At 44.0% G+C, this 21,876-nt stretch overlaps 1 protein-coding gene across 4 annotated transcripts in view; it reads right to left on the bottom strand.

Moving 5' to 3' along the window:
- The window catches only part of EBF2 (EBF transcription factor 2), a 197,407-nt gene that overhangs the window by 167,329 nt on the left and 8,202 nt on the right, over positions 1-21,876 (bottom strand). For 3 of the 4 annotated variants that reach the window (XM_007466176.1, XM_007466177.1, XM_007466178.1), the window contains exon 6: positions 18,632-18,700. The exons of the other annotated variant lie outside the window; for it this stretch is intronic. In XM_007466176.1, the coding sequence (XP_007466238.1) occupies positions 18,632-18,700 (69 nt within the window). The remainder of the gene's footprint in view (positions 1-18,631; positions 18,701-21,876) is intronic. 4 annotated transcript variants of the gene reach the window in all.

The raw sequence follows: 21,876 nt of genomic DNA, 5'->3' as shown, positions 1-21,876 counted from the left end.
CCCCCCCCCCCCCCCGCACAGGAAACGGCCACAATACATCCACCTTATGTACCTCACTTATAATCCTCTGTAAATTCCCCCAAAAGTCATGAACTACATAATACTAATTCTTGTACGTTGACATATTTCCCTGATCTTTCATGAGCCACATGGGGAAACAGTTTTCTCCTGATCTGAATGAAGAAGAAAAACAGTGATCCTAAGCAACCATTTGCCCTTCGTGGCTTCCCTAAACAAATCTGGGAAAGTGCTTAAAGGCTTGGGAATAACCATGACCCTGCTTGATGCACTGTAATAACCCTGCCTAATTATACTGATATAAAAACTAATTGGAAAGATAGCAAATGTCAGGGTAAGATGCAAATCGTAGGGTGTTAATTGCTGAACAGGTGCTGGCATAGAATTAAATGAGCATTCTGATTAAAAGAGTGGAGGAAACAAATGTGGACCCCTGATACAAACTTGGCCATGTGATTTCTTCAGAGGTCCATTCCACTAGGAAAAGGTCACGGTGCTGTGACCTCTGTCCCGTGATGGGTAGACCAAGAAAATAAGATAAAAAGAAGATAAAAAAAAAAAACAATATAGCAACAATATCAACATGACTTCTAGAACCCACTGCTAAGCTTGAGCCCTGGAGATACCCAGCGTATTTTAGGAGTTCTTTGGTGCGTGGATAAGCTGAGAGAATCAGGAATGTATAAATGCTCACCTTTCCCCAGCTACAAGCCCGTGCCCTTCCACCTTGAACCAGAAGTCCTCCTATTTCCCCATGGCATAACCACAGGGCTGAGTGCTACTAAGGACTCACTACACATTTGTGCACTGACCAAGTGCTTGATTATTCAGCTAAGTCAATAGCAATGGCTTGACTTCCTTAAGTTGAGACAGTATGAGAGCCATGGCAGTGGGGTGGGGTGACGACATGGAGAACACATCAGAGGCTCCAATTGCTAGAAGCTACTCATTCTTTTTTTGTTTTTAGTTTTTTACTATGGTAAGAAACGCTTAACCTGAGATCTACCCTCTTAACAAACTTTTTTTTTTTCTTTTTTTTTTGGCTGTGCAGCACAGCCTGTGGGATCTTAGTTCCCCGACCAGGGGTGGAACCCAGGCCCTCGGCAGTGAAAGAGCCAAGTCCTAAGCACTGGACCGCCAGGGAATTCCCGAAGCCGCTCATTCTTATTACCAGCGGCACTTACTGATGCTCTAGTAATCCAAATTTTAAACTACGTCTATAAAGGAGATTTCCACCCTAGCCCAGTGTGTCAATGAAGGTTTCTTCACAAACTCCTGGTGCCTTGGTCTAGCTCTTGGACAACCGTCCTGAAATTTCCTGATGTGTGGCAAAGGCTGGACCAATGGCACCTGCATGCTGAGTCCTTCGAGAAAGAGGAACCCCTGGGGGCAGTGACTATAGGTGGATGCTGGTGATAGCAGACAGCAGCTCCTAAGCTATAGGGGACTTGATAAGACCCCTTCCCAACACCACAGTGGCCTCCATGGCTCTACCGCCTCAAGAAGCCCTTTTCTTCCCACCGGAAGGAATGCTCTACTTCAAAGCCCTAATATTTTCCCCAATCGACGGCCATAAATAACCTAGAAGGGAATTGTTCCATTTCCAGGTAGGATGCTACGGCGTAAATGTTCTTTTCTCACAGTGGTTTGCAGGCCTTTGAGATTTATGACGCCAGAAACCTACATACGCTCTTTGGTGCTGGGCGGGTGAAGCAGCCGGTCCTGCTCTATTCTGATAGTTCTCACGCTACCCTGCCCCCAGGATAAGAGCAATTCATTTACTGTGCTCATTCCACTTGGGGACCTCTTTACCATTCTGCCTGCATAGATTTGGTTTTGGTGATATCGGCTAAGGGCAGCAGGGCACGGATGGTAGCAAAGTTAACTCTTCTCACTCAGACCTATGTCTACTCAAGTTCGAGCAGAGAACTGATCAGCCCAGTTTGCTTCCTTTTATTTTGTTTCATTTTCTTTTTCTTTGTATTTAATCGATTTGGCCTCTACTTATATTGGTCAAAAGAAAATCACATGATGGTTACATCAGACAATGCTTCAACTTCAGCAGCCCAATTTCCAAATGCAAACAGAGGAGATTCCCACATGCTTTAAGAAGGAAATGCGGGTGCAGGAGGCATGGGTGAGATTCCACCTTGTTTATTTATGCTTTTATAAGGACACTGAGAATAATAATAAAACAGGATAGGAAAGAGAAAAATTTTGCTCCAGCATAGAGATGGGTGGGTATAACCTCCTAACTCTTTCCTTGTCTTTGATCTTAGGAAAAGCTCACTCTCTCTTGTTCACTCTCTCTTTAAGGAACAAAAATAAACTGTCTCCTGAGTAATAAAGTCACGACAGTTGCCAGTAAAAATTGGTTAAGGTCATCACTTCCGAAGGTCAAACAAGTTTGAGACAAGCTGCCATGCGGGATCACCATTCAGCACATTTAGTTAAATGGGTAAAAATAATAAAAATAATGACAGTAGTAGAGTTATCTTAAAAAAAAAAAAAAAGCACAGAAGGCAGAGTAAATGAGAGAACCAGATGTCTTGAAAGAATGCTGGGAAACGCTTAAGAGAAAGATTTCTCCCACCCCAAACAAAAGCTTCCCCAAGGATCTTTTGAGACTTGCTGTCAGTATCTGATGTCGACGCAACATCGTATACCTTTCTGGTGTTTTGTTGTGCAGTTTTCTTATTTATTTATTTTATTTGAACAAAGAAGACACAATAGGGAAAACTTTTCTTTTAAAGGATGGCAATTCGAGTTGACCCCAAAGTGAGCATTTCCCCAGGTCCCTTGCGCTTCTGCCTTGTCTAAAGATCCAAAAGACACTCGAAGTTTTATCACTCCGATGCTGGATTGGAACAGAAAGAGGCCAGCTTCACATTCAGCTTTTCTGAAAATGATACCATGGATTGAAGGGAGATGAAGATACCACCATTTATCCAGGTTCCAAAGGAAGATCTCCACTCTTTATAAAACAGAGCATGAACAGGTCGAAGCCAAGAGACTGTTAGGAGATGCAAATGAGCTCTCACGGGAGATCTCCACGGCTCCAAAAACAAACTCGGAATCCACACTGTCAGTGCAGCCGGGGTTCCAGGTTATGCCACATCCTCTCACAGGGCGAAGTGGGCAGCCAGGCCTGGGGCTTTTAAGATCCGTTTGCGTTTTACAGGCTACAAGCTCAACCACAGAACCAAAAAGTCTCTGTGCCAAGGGATGCTTTAAAACTCCAGTGAGGCCCCCCGCGAGACGCAAGTTCCAAGGATTGCTCGTTGCCAGTGACAATTAGAACAATCTGAAAATGTTCCTCCCAGAAAAATACACTCTTTTCTGTTGTAACAGAGGTGTAAACGCCAGCCAATCTCTTTTGGCACCCAGTACTGTAAGAAGTGCTTTCACTGTGCCACCTCCCGACAAAAACGCCCTCAATGAGCGTCCTCCAAGGACCAGCTTTGAAAAGGGGTTTCGCGTATCAGGTTAATGCATGCACTTGGCACGGCCCAACTTTTGCACCAAAGGCTCTGGGGTATGGGGTGATAAGAGCCAGGTTCTGTTTGTTAACGATAAGGCAATTATTTCTTTGGTACTTAATAGGAAAAAAAAAAAAAATCTTACAGCAAAGATTCAAACAAGGATCCCTAGGGAGACAACGGAACTCATAGGTTGGAAAAGTTTTCTGTTATTTTTTTCTTCTTCACAGGAGCAAACAAATGGGCCACTGAGAGCAACAGACCGGCTAAGACGAAGTTACCGACAAACACGCTGGCAGCCAGCTCCCGCCGAAGTCCTCCGGAACTTAGGGAGGGATACAGGAGAGGAGACAAAGGAGGGCCAGAAAAAAGACAGACATGAAATGAGAGGAGAGGAAAAAGAGAAAATGAGGAAAGAACAAGGGTGAGGCGAAAGTGAAGAGGCAAGAAAGAGAACAGAGAGGGTGGAGATGAGATAAAAGAAAGGACAGACTGTGCCATTGGCGGCACTTCCCACGTGTCTAGAGATGGAAGAGGTTCATGAACTTGGATGGGTAAACATTAGATCTTTATTTTCACTGCCCCCAACCTAAATTTTAAATGTAGACAATAAGCCCCAACGGTATTATAGACCCATAGGATTCCCTGGACCATCAATGGGATCCATGGTTAAAAAACAAAGTGGCGGAGTGGGGGCGCAGTTTAGAACTCCAAAATTCTGGGAAGGTATTAGGCATCCTCCCCCTTTGCAGGCATAATAGTTCAGAGGAGAGGTGGGCAACATTTTCAGTTTGGAAAGGAGATTCTTTCATTTACTCCCTGGGTCGGGTTTTCTGCCTTTAGGCCAAGGTTTCCGAACCTTGCCTGGAACTCTCTAATGCGCAACAAGTTTAGCCTTCAGATGCCAGGGAGCTTTCAGAAGTTTTTCTCAAGGTCATCACATCTGAGTAACAGCTGAGAGTTAGTTCCACAGTTTTGCAGGTCAGATCCAACATGACAATTTTTTTTTTTCTGACACAGTTTTGCCCAGCTGGTTCCCGCTAAGCTCTGTAAAACTCGAAAAAATGGTAGGCTGTGACTTCCCCTAGAAGCATGTCACTGACGCCTCATTTTTAGTTTCCTACTAGGGGAAAAAAAAGATGCTGAAGAGATCAAGATAGTCTACAGATGGAATGGGTCTCAAAACAACTGGCCTTCTGCTCAAGCCTTGACATCACAGAATCCTGCTGTCAGGATAGGCTAGCATCCACAAGTCAGTGGACCATTGGCCCCGTGACGTATGGGGTAACTACTAGTTAAGGCCTCTGTAGGTGCCTTAACTATAGAGCAGCTGGGGAGCAGCTGAGCCTATGTCCTTGGAAATTTCACCTAGTAGTCCAGTATCACAGGTCGGACTGTCCCAAGTGATAGAAATCATGCAAACTCACCAAATTGCTCTCTCTGCTCTAGTCTGCCAGTACTTAGGTTTACTGCAGAACCTGGGCTCTGTGGTGGAAGTTCCTAAGCTAAAGCATCCCCATGCTCACGAAACAAGGAGACCTTACACCTTGACTTGGGGCTTCCTTGGTGCTGGGTTAGGTTGGAAATTCTCAGAATAGGCGTCACACTCAAACCACCTACCTGATCGGGGTTAAGAAAGCAGGAGAAGGTTTTCAGCGAAGAGCCGGTTTTGAAAAATTTCAAGCACTTTTCTCATCTAAAGAGGGGAGTGTTTTAAAGGACAGGGCAGGGCTTCTCAAAGAGAAGCCCACAGCTCCACTTCCTCTTTAGCGAAAGAATGTTTCTACCTGACAAGGAAGAGCTGGGGCGGGGCCTTCCACGTGAGTCACGCCCATGTGTAGGTGGTGGCAGCCATCAGGGGTCGGAAGTTCAGGCAGAGAGAGGAGAAAGATGCTAAAGGAGTTGGGCCCCAACCCAAACCATACACAGGATAGGCTTACGTCAATGTCTGGTTTACTTGCTTCCAGTCGCAGTGATGGGAATTTGACAACTGCTTTAAAAACTCAGTAGCCACCATAAAAATAGAAAATTTTTGCTTCCTGTCATGACCAAATATTAAATACAGTGCACACCTAATGACTCTATCCCTCCCCAGGGAAGGAGCTTTACGAACAATAAAATCCCAGCAGACTGGCACGGTTTGGGTTTGGAGGTCTCATTATGGGCTCACTGATCCAACACAATTTACAAGCTCAGTGGACTCCACTCGAAGTGAAAACCACCAAGCCACAGTTACCAACGGAACACCTACAGTAAAACCAGCATTTCACATTTCATCAGGGAAGGAAAAGGGGGAAGGAAGGATCCGAAAGAAAGGCATTAGGGACAAGTTGCTCACGGCGATAGTTCTGACCACCTGCGTTGGAATCAAGTTCAGACCCACCACTAGAGAGCAACGCAGGGACTTCCCTGGCGGTCCAGTGGTTAGGACTCCACGCTTTCACTGCTGAGGGCTCGTGTTTGATCCCTGGTCGGGGAAATAAGATCCCACAAGCGGCGCGGCTCAGCCAAAAAAAAAAAAAAAAAAAAAAAACCTCAAGGCAGGCGGGAAGAAAGCAAGGGAGACCCTAAAGGTGAAGGCAGGAAGGAAAAAGAACGTGGACAAAGGTGAAAGAGGTAGACGGGGACAAGGGTGGGGCGCGAGAGAAGCAGAAGAGGAATTTTTAAATCTGCTGCCCCTTTTTCTACACAGGCTGACTCGACATGACATCAAATTTTCAAAGTTAGATTTTTTTTTTTTAAGTTCACTAAATTACCCAGATAGATGTCTACATGACGGTTATATTTCATCATGTGACTCAACATCTGGATGATAAAATGCATAAGCCAGTCTACGCTGACTTGGGCAAGCACCAAGTGGACCGCTCGCGCTAAATCGAAGGAAAGTCTGGCTCTTGTTCAAACGTCAGCCCAGACCAAGTCGGGAGAGAGGAGCTTCCCTTTTACCTTTAACTTCATGCAATTTATCACTTGAGCCTAAACAATCCCACATGTGTGAAGCATTGAAGACAGAGACTCGGGGAAAGACCGAACAAAGGCTTTCAGGAAAGGCAGAGAGTGAACAGGAGACGGTGGACGGGTGGACTCGAAGCAAAAGCGATGCCGGGGAGGCGACAAGTCCATAAAACAGGGACTAGACGGGACATGAGCCCAAGGCACCGAGAGGTGACAAAAGAGAGAGAAGAGACAGAACACGGGGCTGTGGGGGAGAAACTGGCAAAGACGAGGGGCCCGCAAAATGCTGCTGGTTCCCAGTAAAGCTTCCTGCTCACCTCTCAGCCTCCAAACTGAATCTCCTAAGTGTGAATCAACTTCCACACGGACATGTGGGGCAAAGGTGATAAGCCCCAGGTGGAGACAGAAAACACACTACCAGGAGGGACCGTACACGTGCTGGTTGGCCCTGGGGCCAGTTGGGGCTCCGAGCTCCTTCACGCATCTCTCTCCCCTTCCCAGCACCGTAAGGCAGCCCTGCCTTCCCTATTCTTCAGATGAGAAACTGGGATTCAGGTAGCGTTGCCGGATAAGATACAGGATGCCCAAGTGATTTTGAATTTCAGACAAACAACGAATACTTTTTCAGTGTAAGTATATTGCATGAGAAAGGCTCATACTTTTCAGTATTTGTTGTTCTTCTGAAATTCAAATTTAACTGGGACTTATTTATACAAAAAAAAACTCATGCGTGTTTATCTGATATTTAAATTTAACTGGGCATTTTATATTTTTATGTGCTAAATCTGGCAACTCCAGATTCAGTGAGAGGGAGGAATGAGTGAATGGGTGAATGCATGAATGGCAAAAGGGTAGAGTCAAACCCAGATCTGAGATTATTCTACAGTCATTGTCATAGGACAGGAATAAAAGTCACTTCAAACACTCAACCCACAGGTCTTAAATCTATGTCCTCCGTACAACCTCACCTCTTCTGGAGTAAGAAGAAGCCTTTTCCACAGAAGAAACTGGCTACATACAAACTGACTACTATAGTCAACGTAAAATGCCATCAGTCTGACCCCTGGCTTGGAAGGCGATGAGTCCTCCGAAGCTCAGTCTGGTTAGAAGCTTTGCAGAACAGCAGCAGTGTATCGACATGAATGCCATAGCTTTTCCTGCCCGCTCCCTCAGCTTTCATAGACCATCCCAGCTTTGCCTTGGGAGCTAGAGATCCTGTCTCTACTCCCAACTGAGTCTTTGACCTGCTTGTTACACAGCCCCTGGAGTAGCTGCCTTCAATCGGGTTTTCTCAACTGAATTGGGATGAGAGAGCCAGTACCTATAGCCATAATGAGTCATGTGCTTAGCTTTAAATCAATCATGAAAATATCCTGTGCAATTGTGCAAATTGGACCCAAAGCCAAAAAAAAAGATAGGCTCATTCTTGGTCTCCATGGCGACTCACCTCAGAGGTTTTATTGAAGGGGCTATGTATAAGAGCATTCAGAGGGGCAGTGACCCCTAAGCGTTCCACCATTTTGCAGGTTCTCTTTTTTTTAAAAGTCCCAGCATCTTATGGGCCTTTAAAAAAAATGGAGGTGTTAACCCCAAAGTGTTGGCCTGAATCCAATGGTTCCACCCCTCCAAAGTCTTCCATTCCTGTCATTATTTCAGTGGGACTAGCAATTTCTCCCTTACTTCCTTCTCGAAAGCTCCTGTTACACGGGAGCAGCTGCAGTGTTTCTCACCAGCTCTGGCTCCTTGGTGGTCTTGAGGGGGCTGAAAGGTTAAGATTAGAGCAGAACTTTTCTGGAGGACAGTCATATAATTAATTACCTGGTCCAGACTGATGAGATGCTGACTCCCTATAGATTTGGGTCTTGGCTGCCTAACATGCTTTGGGCATCTTTTCACTCAACAACTTTCCTTTCTGATCAAATACCTCCTCCAATGCAACTCTAGGTCACTGTGCAGCACAGAACAGAGCCACAAAAGGAACAACTTTTACAAGATTTCAATCAACAAATAATCTAGTCAAGCCCTAGTGGGTAGAATCCTAAATCTGCAAATCATCTGCGGATAACGACCTTTTCATCTCCTTGGGATATGTGTCCTATTTTCCAGCCATTTGGTCTGGTAGCCTCTTGGCTGGGTCAAAAATAGACCCAGAAGAACTTATCCAGCCCTGTTTGCTCAAACAGAAAGGGAGAGAAAATAACTGGAAGTTCTAGAAAGTTCTCTCTGGGTGAGCATGTAGTCTTATCAATCTTTCCTAGGTTCCGGGGCCTTTGTTCCCCTGAAAGCCAGACAGACAACTTTGGAAACAGATACCTTTCTTATAGACAAATATCTATTTCTTGTATTTATTTATTTTTTATTTATGGCTGTGTTGGGTCTTCATTTCTGTGCATGGGCTTTCTCTAGTTGTGGCAAGTGGGGGTCACTCTTCATCGCGGTGCGCAGGCCTCTCACTATCGCGGCCTCTGTTGTTGCGGAGCACAGGCTCCAGACGCGCAGGCTCAGTAATTGTGGCTCACGGGCCCAGTTGCTCATTAAATAATACACAATGTATTTATTTATTTATTTATGGCTGTGTTGGGTCTTCATTTCTGTGCATGGGCTTTCTCTAGTTGTGGCAAGTGGGGGTCACTCTTCATCGCGGTGCGCAGGCCTCTCACTATCGCGGCCTCTGTTGTTGCGGAGCACAGGCTCCAGACGCGCAGGCTCAGTAATTGTGGCTCACGGGCCCAGTTGCTCCATGGCATGTGGGATTTTCCCAGACCAGGGCTCGAACCTGTGTTGTCTGCACTGGCAGGCAGATTCTCAACCACTGCGCCACCAGGGAAGCCCCAAATATCTATTTCTTATTTCCACCACAGTACCGTTTCAGAGTATGTTTCTTCCACTTCTGGACTCACCTACTTCCTGGCAAATCTGCCATTTAATCACATCACACAATTTTATGAGGAAGACGCTGGAAGTTGAAGGGTACCATTATCTGTTCTGAACAACCCCCTACATCCAGCTGGCCCTCTGACTTTCAATGGGAATTGAGCCAGGGGACCTGCACAAGTACTTTGAATGAGAGGATGCTAGTAAAGGTGAACTGGTTTTGGTCTTTCTCCCTCTTTTCTAAAGAATTACTTATAAATGGTTCAGGTCTGGCCTCCGAGTTTCTGCTTTCTCACAAACATCCAGGCTACTAAAAAATTCACAGATTGCCAGATGGTACAACAGCAGTTCTTTGCAAAGGATCTGAGCTTTCCAGTGAACAAAGGACGCATACTCATGGGGACAAGTGGCAACACCAGCGAAAGCTTTGGAGTGGTGGGCGTACTGGGGGAGGGGAGGTGGGGTGTGGAGAGGTGAGAAAATGGGCCTTTCACCTCCGTGACTCGTATCTGGCAAGGAAAAACCTGATTCCCAGCTGCTGCTGGTGGAAGAAGGCACACATGTCCAGAAGAAGTTGAAAGAAACAAAATCAGAAACTGAAACATTTTACTTCACAAAATTTGAAGACTGTGCCCATCTTCCCAGTCCCTGATGGTATAGCGTGATGGAAATAATGCCCAAGCTTTGGCAGGTAAACCCATATGTTCCCAAACAGCCACGAAAAGAAACGCATTTGTGAACTATTGTAACGTCTTCCGAACAGGTTACCCTACCTTCGTTCTCCATTTTCTAATTGTACTACTCAGAATCCTTTGATATCTTCCCACTGCCAACACAACAATGTCAACACACTTTTGTAAAGGCGTATAAAGTCTTCGGAAATCTGGGCCCAAATAATCTTTCCAACCTCTCCTACTGTCCCCCTTTACACATATCCGTGCACCTCTAAAATAACGAGCAGAGGGCTTCCCTGGTGGCGCAGTGGTTGAGAGTCCACCTGCCGATGCGGGGGACACGGGTTCGTGCCCCGGTCCGGGAAGATCCCACATGCCGCGGGGCAGCTGGGCCCGTGAGCCATGGCCGCTGAGCCTGCGCGTCCAGAGCCTGTGCTCCGCAACGGGAGAGGCCGCAACAGTGAGAGGCCCGCGTACCGCAAAAATAAATAAATAAATAAAATAACGAGCAGATTTAAGGAATTCTTTCCCTTCCACATGCCTTTTCCTGCATGCTTTCCTTCTCCTAGAATGCCCTTTGACCTCACCTGCCTCTGTCCACGTTACAGCTCTCACCACGTACACCACTGCCTAGATGAAATTCGTCTTCCCACTTTCAGTTCTTCCAGAGTTTTTAATATCTACATCTTTTGTGGCACTGTTCACATTCTACATTCCATCACGGTTATTTCTGCACATCTTTTGTTTTTTCCATTTGAACTGTAAGCTCCTGATGGGAAAGCTTTGTGTCTACTCAATCTTATTATCCCTAAGGGCACCCTGCTACGACAGGCCCTAGATAAATATTTCCTGAATGATTCATTCTGCCTTACAACCCTAGCTCTCTCTTCTTGGCATTGTTTTGCACCACTCTGCCCCTGGGGGGTAAGATTGCTAAGCAGTTGTCAAATACAGGTACTTACAAGAAAGGTCCTATATAAACTGGCAAAAGACTCCGTCATCCAAACTCTCTGATGCTTGGCAGTCAGAGATTAATCTGCCAACTAATATTTACTGAGTGTCTGGTATCCAAGCCACTGGTTAGACACTGAGAGACACAGGCTAATAATTGCTATGACTTTTTTAAAAGCATCTATTCTGTCATGCACTGTATGGGCACCATACACACGTTAAAGATTTAATACAACAGCTCAATGGAAGAGGTAGCACCATTAACACCATCCCAGAGCTAATGGTATTAGAGTCAAGACTTAAGTGACATATGTTGTCTGACATCCAAGAATTACAATATAGTTGGAAAGGTAAGGCAAGCCCACATAGGGAAAAAGATAACAATACCCATACATCCTAATGAGAGCGAGTATATGTGACAGTGTCAGTGAAAAGACTTTGGCTACAAGAATTGATTCCTTTCAAATGGTAGACTCTAAACAAGGTCTTGAAAAGGGGATCAGATTTATATTGGCAGAGAGTTGGCGGCGGGGATTCCAGGCTGGACTGATGTGTGCAGAGGGAGACGGGGGGCATATTCGAGGTCTGTTTGATGGGACAAACATTTCGATTCCATGTTGATTCTTAGAGAAAGAAATGATGGGACTAGAAAGTTGAAACCTGTCTACCATTCACTCACCTAGTCTTCAAAGCACTTTCACAGTTTGCAAATGTATTTTTCTCTGTGTGATTATTTAAACTGTCAGCTCCATGAGCGCAGAACCATGCCTGTGTTATTCCCTGATGGCCTCTCAGTGCCAGGGATTCACGAATATTAGCTTAATAACTGAACAACAGAAAAAAATTACTCAATGAATGAATGACGGAGTGAATCGATGTATAGACAACTAGGCCAGCTTGTGTCAAATGCTAAAGTTCTGAAGTCTAGGAAGATTGGTCAGTCTAGTGGAGACAGTATAATTCTTAAAAATTAAACCAATTACAGAAATGAAGATCACAACTTTTCAGTTCTTTAATTAGGAGGACAATGATTTTCTCAAAGGGAATTTTGTTTCTTGTTTCCCACTTGCCTCAGGTTGTCATCCAATGAAGAGTCTCAACCCAAAGGGACATTCTTCTGCACCAGAAATTAGAAGAGTCCCTTCTCCTACCTGTATCTCCCCCCAACATGGCCAAGAAACGAGCAAAGCTTTTACTAGAAAACGAAGGAAGGAGAACATGAAAGAATGATGTTTTCACTTTGGTGAAATAATCTGAGTTTTTTAGTGAGAACATCTGAACCTCTCCGAGGGAATGGAATTTTCACTAAAAAACAAACAAATAAACAAAAAACCCAAGGCCAGGATTTTGTAGACTCTTCCCAGCACTGGGCTCCCCTATGCCCAGTAGTCTGTGCAGAGAAGGCACATATGCATAGCTCCCGTAAATTACTGGTGAGCAAGGATGATGAATTAGCATGCCTGACACCCAAACCTGGGCCTCTTGCTAGAAGCAGAGAATTTAGAGCTGGAAGGTAATGTAAAGCTCACCCATTAATCCAAAGCACTTCATTTTACAGATAGGGAAACTGAGGCTCAGAGAGGCGGCTCATGACCTCCATGACATTAGACAGCTAGTTAGTGAACGATCTGGGGTCAGAAGCAGGTGTCCTGATCCTAGTTCAGGGCCATTCCCGCTACATCATGTTGTCTCTCTGGGGACCGATATTCCGTCAAACCTGTCACTCCGTTGCATGTGACTTGCACAATCTCAGAGTTAAATGGTACTTCAGAGGCCAGCGATGCTCACCACGTCCCAGAGAACCGATCCTCTCTCTAGCGTTCCCATCAGGAGGTCTTCAAACCATGCTCACCAGGTTTTCCTGTTCCTCAACAGCTCTAAATTCTGGGAAGCTTCTCCTTCTATTACACCAAACTCTTTTTCTCCATAACTTCCACCCGCTGACGACACTCCAATTTCACCACGGAAGCTGGCTTTGTGACCTACCTCCTTAAGACTCATTTCTTCCTCTGTAAAATTAAGACTTTTCTCAACTGTTGAACATTAGTTAGCGAGCACAAATTGCTTAGCACTGTGCCCAGCACACCATAAGTGTCAGTTAAATGTTAGATAAATGTTGAGTATTGTTCTTATCCATCCTTCTCAGAGACAGAATTCTTCATTCAGGAGGAGTCACTACTGATATATCTGATTTGTCCATTTCTAGGGAGAGGGAGGGAGTGGTCACAGACCGAAAACCAGCCTGAGTGGCCTAGGATGGTAAGAATCCACTGGGCTTTGTGGACATAAATCTGACCTACAGTTCACTACTATCCAAATACTGCTTCTATGCTGAAAGGGACAGTGGGGTTAAAAGCAGAATCTACACCACAAATCAAGAAGAGATCAATACGGAGGTCATTTGATAAATTAACCAAAAGAAAAACTCCGGTGTTCAGGATTAATGTCACACCCTCTAGCACGCACGGAAGGTCCATAAGGGCTTCACGACCCACAGTTATTCTCTGAAAGCTCCCATTCCACCAATAACACTTTCTGGAGTTAAGCGATACACGGAGAGAGGAACAGGAAGTGTGGCCCAGAGGAAAGAGGAACCAAACACTTCTCTGGTAGAACAAGGTAGCTGGTGAGGCAGAGAGAAGCAGGAAGAGGATGTGCCAGATGGCAGAGGGAGGGCAAACAAGAAACCTGGACCAGAGTGGGGGAAAGCAGCAGGTGAGGATTCCTTCCAAGATGGTAGCAGGAGAAAGCTTCACTAAAAAAAGAAAAAACTCATACTCATTAGGATGGCAACTATAAAAAAAAGAAAAAAGAAAAAGAAAAACCACTAAACTAAACAAGAAAATATCAAGTAATTTGGGATGTGGCGAAAATGGAACCTTTGTGCACTGCTGGTGGGAATGTAAAATGGCATAACTGCTATGGACATGGCATGATGGTTCTCTGAACTACCATGTGATCCAGCAGTTCCACTTCTGGGTGTATACCCAAAAGAACTGAAAACAGAGACTCGCAGAGATATTTGTACATCCATATTTATAGCAATATTTTTCACAGTAGCCAAAAGGTTGGAGCAACCCATGTGTCCACTGACAGACAAACAGAACAAAAGGTAGTACAACCAGACAATGGAATATTATTCTGCCCTAAAAATGAAGGAAATCTTGATACATATTGCAACATTAAGGAAACTTAAGGATATCGTGCTGTGAAATAAACCAGTCAAAGAAAGACAAATACAGTATCATATGAGGTACCTACAGGAGTCAAATTCATAGAGAAAGTATCAATAGCATGGTGGTTGCCAGCAACTGGGGGGAGGGGGAGATGGGGAGAGAGTTTCCATTTGGGAGGATGAAAAGAGTTCTGTAAACAGATGCTGGTGATGGTTGCACAGCAAGGTGAATGTACTTAATACCTCTAAACTGTACGCTTAAAAATGGTTAAGATAGTCAATTTATGTTATATAACCACAATTTAAAAAAAAAAATTTTTTTTAAAGGGAGATAATATCAGGAAAACGCCTCATGGGCAAATAAATACCAGGTATTTCTGCGTAAACCTTCTGAATGAAGATCATTCTGTTGCTCGTTTGGCTTCTTGAAAAATAAAATAAACAAAAATTACGGAAACTTAAAACAGTCCTTCTGGAAGCTGAGCTCATAAATATAGGAGTCCAGGATCCGAAGACAAAAGTCTGGGATATTTTGCATGTGAGAGACAGGTTGGAGCTGCCCTTTGACAGAAAATATCATACTTGTGTGCACACGGGCAGGGGCAGCCTTCAAAGATTCAGAAAGAACTCTTGCCCCTCCTCCCATCTGACTTTTCATGGGGCTGCAAGAACAGGAACGGTGAAGACTCGTTTCCCTTCTCCCTCTTCCCACGGACCACCAAACTCTCCTGAGCCCAGAGATGCGGTAGCTGTTCAGAAGTTTCAGAGAGAAAACAGAGCCCAAAGAAAGCACAGCCCATGAAAAACAAGGTTGAATTAGAACTTCCTTCTGAAACCACAAACGTAAGTCCGCTTGAGCCCTTTTATTTTTATTTACCACACAGAGGTCTTTATGCACAAGGTGTAGGCTGAAGACCTCGGTATGGATTATGTTTTCATTGTTGGTTTTGTTTTGTTCTGCTTTGTTGAGTTTTCTTCAGATAGGAACTTTGAATTTTTACCCTCAAAATGAATAAACCCTACTGCCGCTCTGGGCGCGCATTTCTACACAGAAGGAAGGCTCTGCTGGAGGCCCCTGATTCAGCAGCAAGTCCTGCTGGGCTGTGTGCTGGCCTGGCTTTTTGGAGAGGGGTGTGGCTGCCCAAGAATTCACAAAAGCATGCCGAAAAGACAATTGAAAATAAAAATTAAATTTATGTTTCTAGAGAGATTAAGGCAGGGAGTCATTTAGAGGGGGGAAAAATATTCCCAGTCTGGGGCTAATCACTGTACAATCCAGTGATTTTCAATTAAGGGTCCACGAGGTTGTGAAAGCTATTCTTCATATTTCAAACAGCCTATTGGCGATGGAATGTCTGCCCAAGACATGGCCACGTGGGCTAAATGAAAAGTCAAGTTGTTTCGTGTTTGAGCTGGCAGTCTATCAAGTTAGTGTGGTAACACTGGTGGTTCTGGCCCAGATTAGAAACTCTGACTGGCCATTGATGAAGTCAAGGGCATTTCTTTTTTTAAATTTTCAATTATTTCTCTCTTTCTTTTGGCTGCGGCGTGTGGCGTGTGGGATCTTAGTTCAGTTCCCCGATCAGGGATCGAACCCCTGCCCCCTGCAGTGGAAGCGCAGAGCCTTAACCATCCTGACCGCCAGGGAAGTCCTGAGATCAAGGGCATTTCTGGAATGAGAGTTTTCCTTCCCATTCTGTTGTACACCTTCAGTTAATAAAAATGAAATTACAGCTGGATTATTACTTGTTAATTGCAGCTTGGCAGGCAAAATCTTGCAGAACCTGGCTCACCGAAGGAAAAAAAAAAGAGGGGTCCCTGGCGGTGAATATTTGGGAACCACTTTTGATCCGCCCCTTCCCCTTCCCCGGACATACACAATTCCAAGGGAATAAACAGGCTTCCCTGGAGCCAGAGTGGAACATGCCTATTGCGTGAGAAAACTCAAAGAGAGACAGTGTAAATTAACTGCATCTGGTTAGATGGAGCGAGTAGGGGGAGGAGATAATTAGTTGGCGTTATAGGAACGAGGGCAAAGAAGAGAGTTATATATTTACTCAGAGGAATTCCAAAATAGACTACTTAGCACCCGTTTGGTTCTCATGGGTCATCTCAACATCTCTAAGCCGGCAGGTGTTGAACCCAGGGACCAGAGGCACCGCTCAAGCCCTGGATGACACAAGACACCCATCCCACCTCCGGCAAATGGAACCCTGCCTTCAATCCCCTTTCCCTTCCACAAATGAAGGGAAGAAGGCAAAGGAATGCCCAAAAGACAGGAGCAAGAAGCAAGATTCCGGTGAAGAAACAAGCAGTGTCTTCAAACAAAATCCCTACAATGAAGAAGCCAAACCAACGCATCTGTTTATAATAAGATGAGTTCCCTAAAAATCTGATCCGGGTCAATTTATAGCACCCTTTGGTATGTATGTTTCCATGTGTAGATGCACAACATTTCGGAAGTAACACATATTTCAAGTGATGCAGAGACATCGCTGGGCTGTTTTATTGTGCACAGGCTAGTAAAAATAAATGCCACAGTCACATAAAGCTCCTTAAGACGCAGCTAAAATACAATTTCCACCTTCCCAGAAGAATTCAAAGCATTCTAGCACAAACAATGAAGGCACACAACCTGAAAATCTTTTCTCTCCATAGATGCCAAAAGCCTACGTACATTAACATGTGTATTATGTATAGCATGTTCGGCTCTCTCCCTGAGTTCAGGTTCTACATAGTTTCTTAGAGAAAGAACTGCTACTAAGTGCAGAGCCTTTAGGATGTGTGCTTATGAGACGTAAGGTGCAGGTTAGCATTTACGGGTTTGTAAACATTTCTAAAGCTGGTTTATGGGTTGTTTATTACAAGAAAAGATGTAACAACCATGAGGTTAGAGTACCCTCTTGAAAGAGGAGCTAAAGTTAGTTAAAAAAAAAAAAAAAAGACTAGATGAAGATTAGTGAGCTCAGTGGACACACTGGAAAGGACAGCATCCGTGTCTAGGCTGCCCTCATGGGCTCCATATTCCCCAGAGGATCCAAGTGCATCCTAGGAAGTTGGGAAATCATGTCAAGTGTGATCACATAAATTGGGACAGAGAGTGCTGGGAGGAAAAGTTTGTGGCAGTGAGAGGATCACAGGCCAGAAGTAAGGACAGCTGTGTTCTAGGGCCAACTCTGCTCCAACCAGCTGTGCCACCGCGGGCAAGTCGTGTCACCGTTCCCGAGTTCAGTCTTTTCACCGATCAAATGAGAAAGACAGCTGGCCCCCAAGAGTTCTTACAACTCATTAATTTTAAGCTTCTGTGCGCTTTCAGAAAAACTAAAAAAATTCCAGAGCTCCCTAAATTGATGTCACCTGAACCCCCTAAGACCAGCAGCATATACATCCAGCAAACATTCTCTATTTGTCTATCATCATCCTCCAAGGATCTCCGAGAATACTGCAAAACTGCCATGGATATTTTAGCTACCTTCTGAAACCTACAGCAACAGGCCATACTCTCCAGGTATACCCTTCACGATACTATTGAACAGAGATGTTGAGTGCTTTGTCCAAGGTCAGAAGCTAGGACAGGATCAGAATTCCAGCCTCCTCATTCCTAGGGCTATGCTATACTTTCCACGAAGAAAGCAAGCTGGCTTTCTGGGAAGAATGCCAGAGGTTCCATTCTCCCAACTGAGAATTCGCTGGAATATTGGAATAACAACTTTGGAGACTGTGGTCTCTCCAATCCATTTCAGGACCTGTCTAGAAACACAAAAACCCAGAGAAAGAAGCAAGAGGGAATTATTCCGTTTTTTAACGAAAGAGAAAAAAATTAGGGGTGGGAATATGGGATTTCTTAAAAATTACATGATTGCTGGAAGTTAAATTGGTATTCCTTCATTGGTTTGTAAGTTCTGTTTCCAATCACAAAAACATACAGCTGAGGATGCCGAAATCACATTTCAATGAATTAGCATCTTGTCCCAAGAACCTTTCCCACTCTGAACAAAACATAGAACCCAGAATGCAACCCTCTATGGTAGAAAGGAATCTCCCTCAGTGCAACAGAGAGCTTGTCATCATCCTCTAAACCATAATCCAATTTGACAGTCTTCAAGCCCAACAGCACAATCACGGAGAATGATAAGAAAGTTACTGCGTAACTTGGGATATACTGCCTCTTCTAGGAAACTGATTGAGACCCTATCCTGCCAGATGGGAGAGATGTCATCCTTTACCATCTTTTACCATCCACACACGCCTTATTAGGCTGAAGTCAGTGCACCTGGAAAATAATCCCATCACAGATTTAGAGACATATGTTCAAAAAGGAAGGTTCTGACTTCTTCCAAGAAAGGCCAACCAAAACAAGAAAACACATGTTGGACCAGCTCCAAGCCTTGAAGATAAAATGAAACCAACCTTACGGCAAAGCCCAGTGATCCACCCTCAGAGCTGAGATTCTAAAGGAAAGAAACCAGAAACAGTTTTTTTTAAAAATCACTTTTTCCCCCTACCTGTCGATGATGACAGGGTCTGAAGGAGTCTCATTTCGGTTGCCACAACTTTTCTTTTCGCAACATCGACTGTAGATTGGGGAGGGGCCAAAAGAGTAAGAGAAATGCGTTAAAATCAAGGAAACACAATGAGCATACAATGTAAGAACATTCACAAAAACAGGTACGTCCTAGGTAACTGCTCAACTATCAGCTACTTGAGCATGAATGTATGGCCATGTTCAAAAGCAACGCTAAACTTGAAACCCGGACTCTTCATTCAAATTCTCCCTCTATGACTTATAAACTGGGTCATTCTCAGCAAATCACAACTTTTCTGAGAGCTATATTTATAATTTGAATGATGGACAACTGGATTTTAAGATCCAGAACGTCACCTCCAGCTCCGTGATGAATGATTTTATTATTGTATTTATTATCATATATTTTTAGATCTTTGTGTCTTAACAAATACTTGAAGGAAGAGGGGAGAGGAAAATGTATGGAAAAGACCCCAAGTAGCTGCCTGGATTACTATAAACCTTAATTATATAACATCTTTCTTCAGAGAACTCAGTGTACTTTGTAACCATTTATTCATTCATTCATTTCCATTATTTTCTAAAGATGAAGAAAGAAGACAGGAACTATGGTGTGCCTTGTCAAATAGGGGGAAAAATGAGGCAGGGAGCTGTAAAGTGATATCTCCAATAATTTTCAACAAGTCCAGAACAGAAATGGGACTCGGCATGGAAGCCCCATCCTGCAAACTCTGCGTCCCAAGAGTTCCACTGGCAAAGTGCTGGGTTTCAGGTAGATACCCACGAAATGCTTACGGAATCATCTGAGAGGAAGAGAGAAAGAAGGGGCCCTAGAGCAAATACAACAGTTGGGAAGGACTCCGTAGGACCTAAAGAGAACAAATATGAAAAGGGCAAGGGAGGCTGGGTGGCTGGAAGCACTGGAAAATCACATCCCTGTGTTGCCTGTCTGCTGCTTGTCAGGACCACAGACTTCTAAATACCTCTCGGCTCATCCAAGCATGTGGTCCACCATGAATAGGAGCTGGTGAAAGATGTAGCCTTGACATGGCTTATAAGAAAAGCATTATCATCCACACCAGTTGGAGAATATGTGTCATAAATGTTAGCAATAACCAAATTTATGCGAGTGTTGCCCTTCCCGTGATAGTTTCTGTATAGTTTAAGATCGATGCAGCACAATAGAAGGACGGGTAAAGTGGGAATCGGGGCTCTGGCGTCTAACCCAACTTTGTCACTAACCAGTTGCATGGATTTAGTCAAATCTCTTTCGCCCCGCTGGGATTTGCCTTGCTTATCTATAAAATTCAAGTGTTGGACTAGATTATCTCCAGAGTCTCTTTTAGGTTTGAGAAGGGCACAGGCTATGAGATTCCCTGAGCATCCTTTGATTCGAAAGTGGTGACAGATTAGGGAAAAGAGAAAGTCACTGTGGCAGCAGGGACCCAAAGGCCTAACACCATCCCAGTCTTAGATTTGCTTTCTGGTTCTGCGCAGTGCACTTGCCCTCTCTGATACTCTACAGAATTACCAACAAACAGTCAGATATTTTTTAAAAATTTTAAGTCCATCTCTCTCATGCAGGGATGTGTGGATTATTCAGTGAACGATTCTACCATTCTCAAAAAGTTAAAAATCCTTGAGAGATGCTAAAAAAACCTTTCAGCCAATGGGCACAATGAGGTTGTAAGACATTTAATCAAATTAGTAAGAAGTAAAAGAAAAATTGTCTCAAGTTTTTTAAATACCAGAGTTTGCCACTGGGACGCGGAAATAATAGTTTGCCTTTGAAATTATATTAGGTCTTAACTTTTAAAATTTCCATCTCAAGATTAACACCAATAAAAATTCTGACCGGCTGCTCTCCCAGAACCTTTGTCTCTCTTCCCAACTCCCTACCCCACCCGTTGCTCCTGCCGCCACCATCCCTGTCTCCCCCCTCTCCTGTTTCTATTGCTTAAGTCAGCAGAATAATACCTTTGCAACTCAGGCAAATCTTTTTTCTTAGCAAGACAATTTCAAAAAGCCCTATACATGCTAGTTATCTGAAGACCTTCTAACTAGACCCCTCTTTGACATCACCAGCATGTCAGCCTAACCCAAATCTGTGTGCGATTCTAAGTACAATTTAATTACAAGAGAACACTCTCAGGATGTGGCAATCTATTTAGCTTGAGAAGGAATGATTCTAAGGAGGCCGACTAAGTTTGCAAAATTGCTCAGCTGAATTCAGCTGCTTTCCATGGGGACTTTCTCTGGAGGAAAAGAAAAACAGATAAAAATGTAAGCCTGGTGCCAGTGTAATACAATGTGGGGAATCAACTCAGGGAAGGAAATGATACTCCAAGAAAAATGCAGAGAAACTTTAGGACCCAATCTTCCATTTTCCAACAGTAACATATTTAAGTATAATCTCTAACTTTAACACCCAGAAAAGATGTAGCAGACACTTGGCTGTCGGACTATAATAGTGAAGGAATAAAAATTATAGGAGTGAACTGTATTCACCCCATCTGAGCCCTTCGTAAAATTTCTCTTGGTTAGCCAAAGCTAATTCTTTCTTTCTTTCTTTCTTTCTTTCTTCATTTTAAAAAGAAAAGGTCTCATCAAGATGTCCTAGTTATTCTTTATTTCATTTCTTAAATGACATTCCGTCCTCAAGCCAGCAATAGTAACATAAGCAAAGGGAAATGGAGAGTAGAAGACATTCATGAACCCACATTCCCCAAACAATCGCTCTGGGATCAGGATGTGGGGAGTTGACATGAAGAACCGGGTCCCTGAATTACTCAGATAATAAGCTCAAATCTCCCTTCCTTTGCTATAGAGACAAAGCCTGAGTGACCAACTTCAGGTTCAGCTACTTTCATGAAAAGGCTTTTTAGGGTTATTTTCTATCAAGCCATTCTCCAAGTCTGAAAGTATTTTTAAAAACTGAACAAGACTAAAAAATAGGAAAAGATGGGAAACAAACAAAGAGAAGAGACAACGGAATTTGGCACTAGGTTAAGGTTGTGTCCCTAACTACCACGGGGAGGCTCAGAAGTACTCTTTTTTTCCTAATGAATGAAAATGAAAGCTCTTCCTCTGCTCCTCGTTTGGCTTGGTTTGGCATATTTTATTCTGGTCCTTATTTGGAGAACCTTTTACCTGAAATACTCTCAGTTTGCTTACAGGCCTCTTCCACCCTCCCTGTCTCCTCGTGGTGGTCTTTGGAGAGGGAAA

This window comes from Lipotes vexillifer, unplaced genomic scaffold (genome assembly GCF_000442215.2).
Source record: "Lipotes vexillifer unplaced genomic scaffold, Lipotes_vexillifer_v1.1 scaffold308, whole genome shotgun sequence".
NCBI classification, from domain to species: Eukaryota; Metazoa; Chordata; class Mammalia; order Artiodactyla; family Lipotidae; genus Lipotes; species Lipotes vexillifer.
The sequence above is the reverse complement of the archived record's forward strand: the minus strand, read 5'-3'. Positions and strand labels throughout refer to the sequence as shown.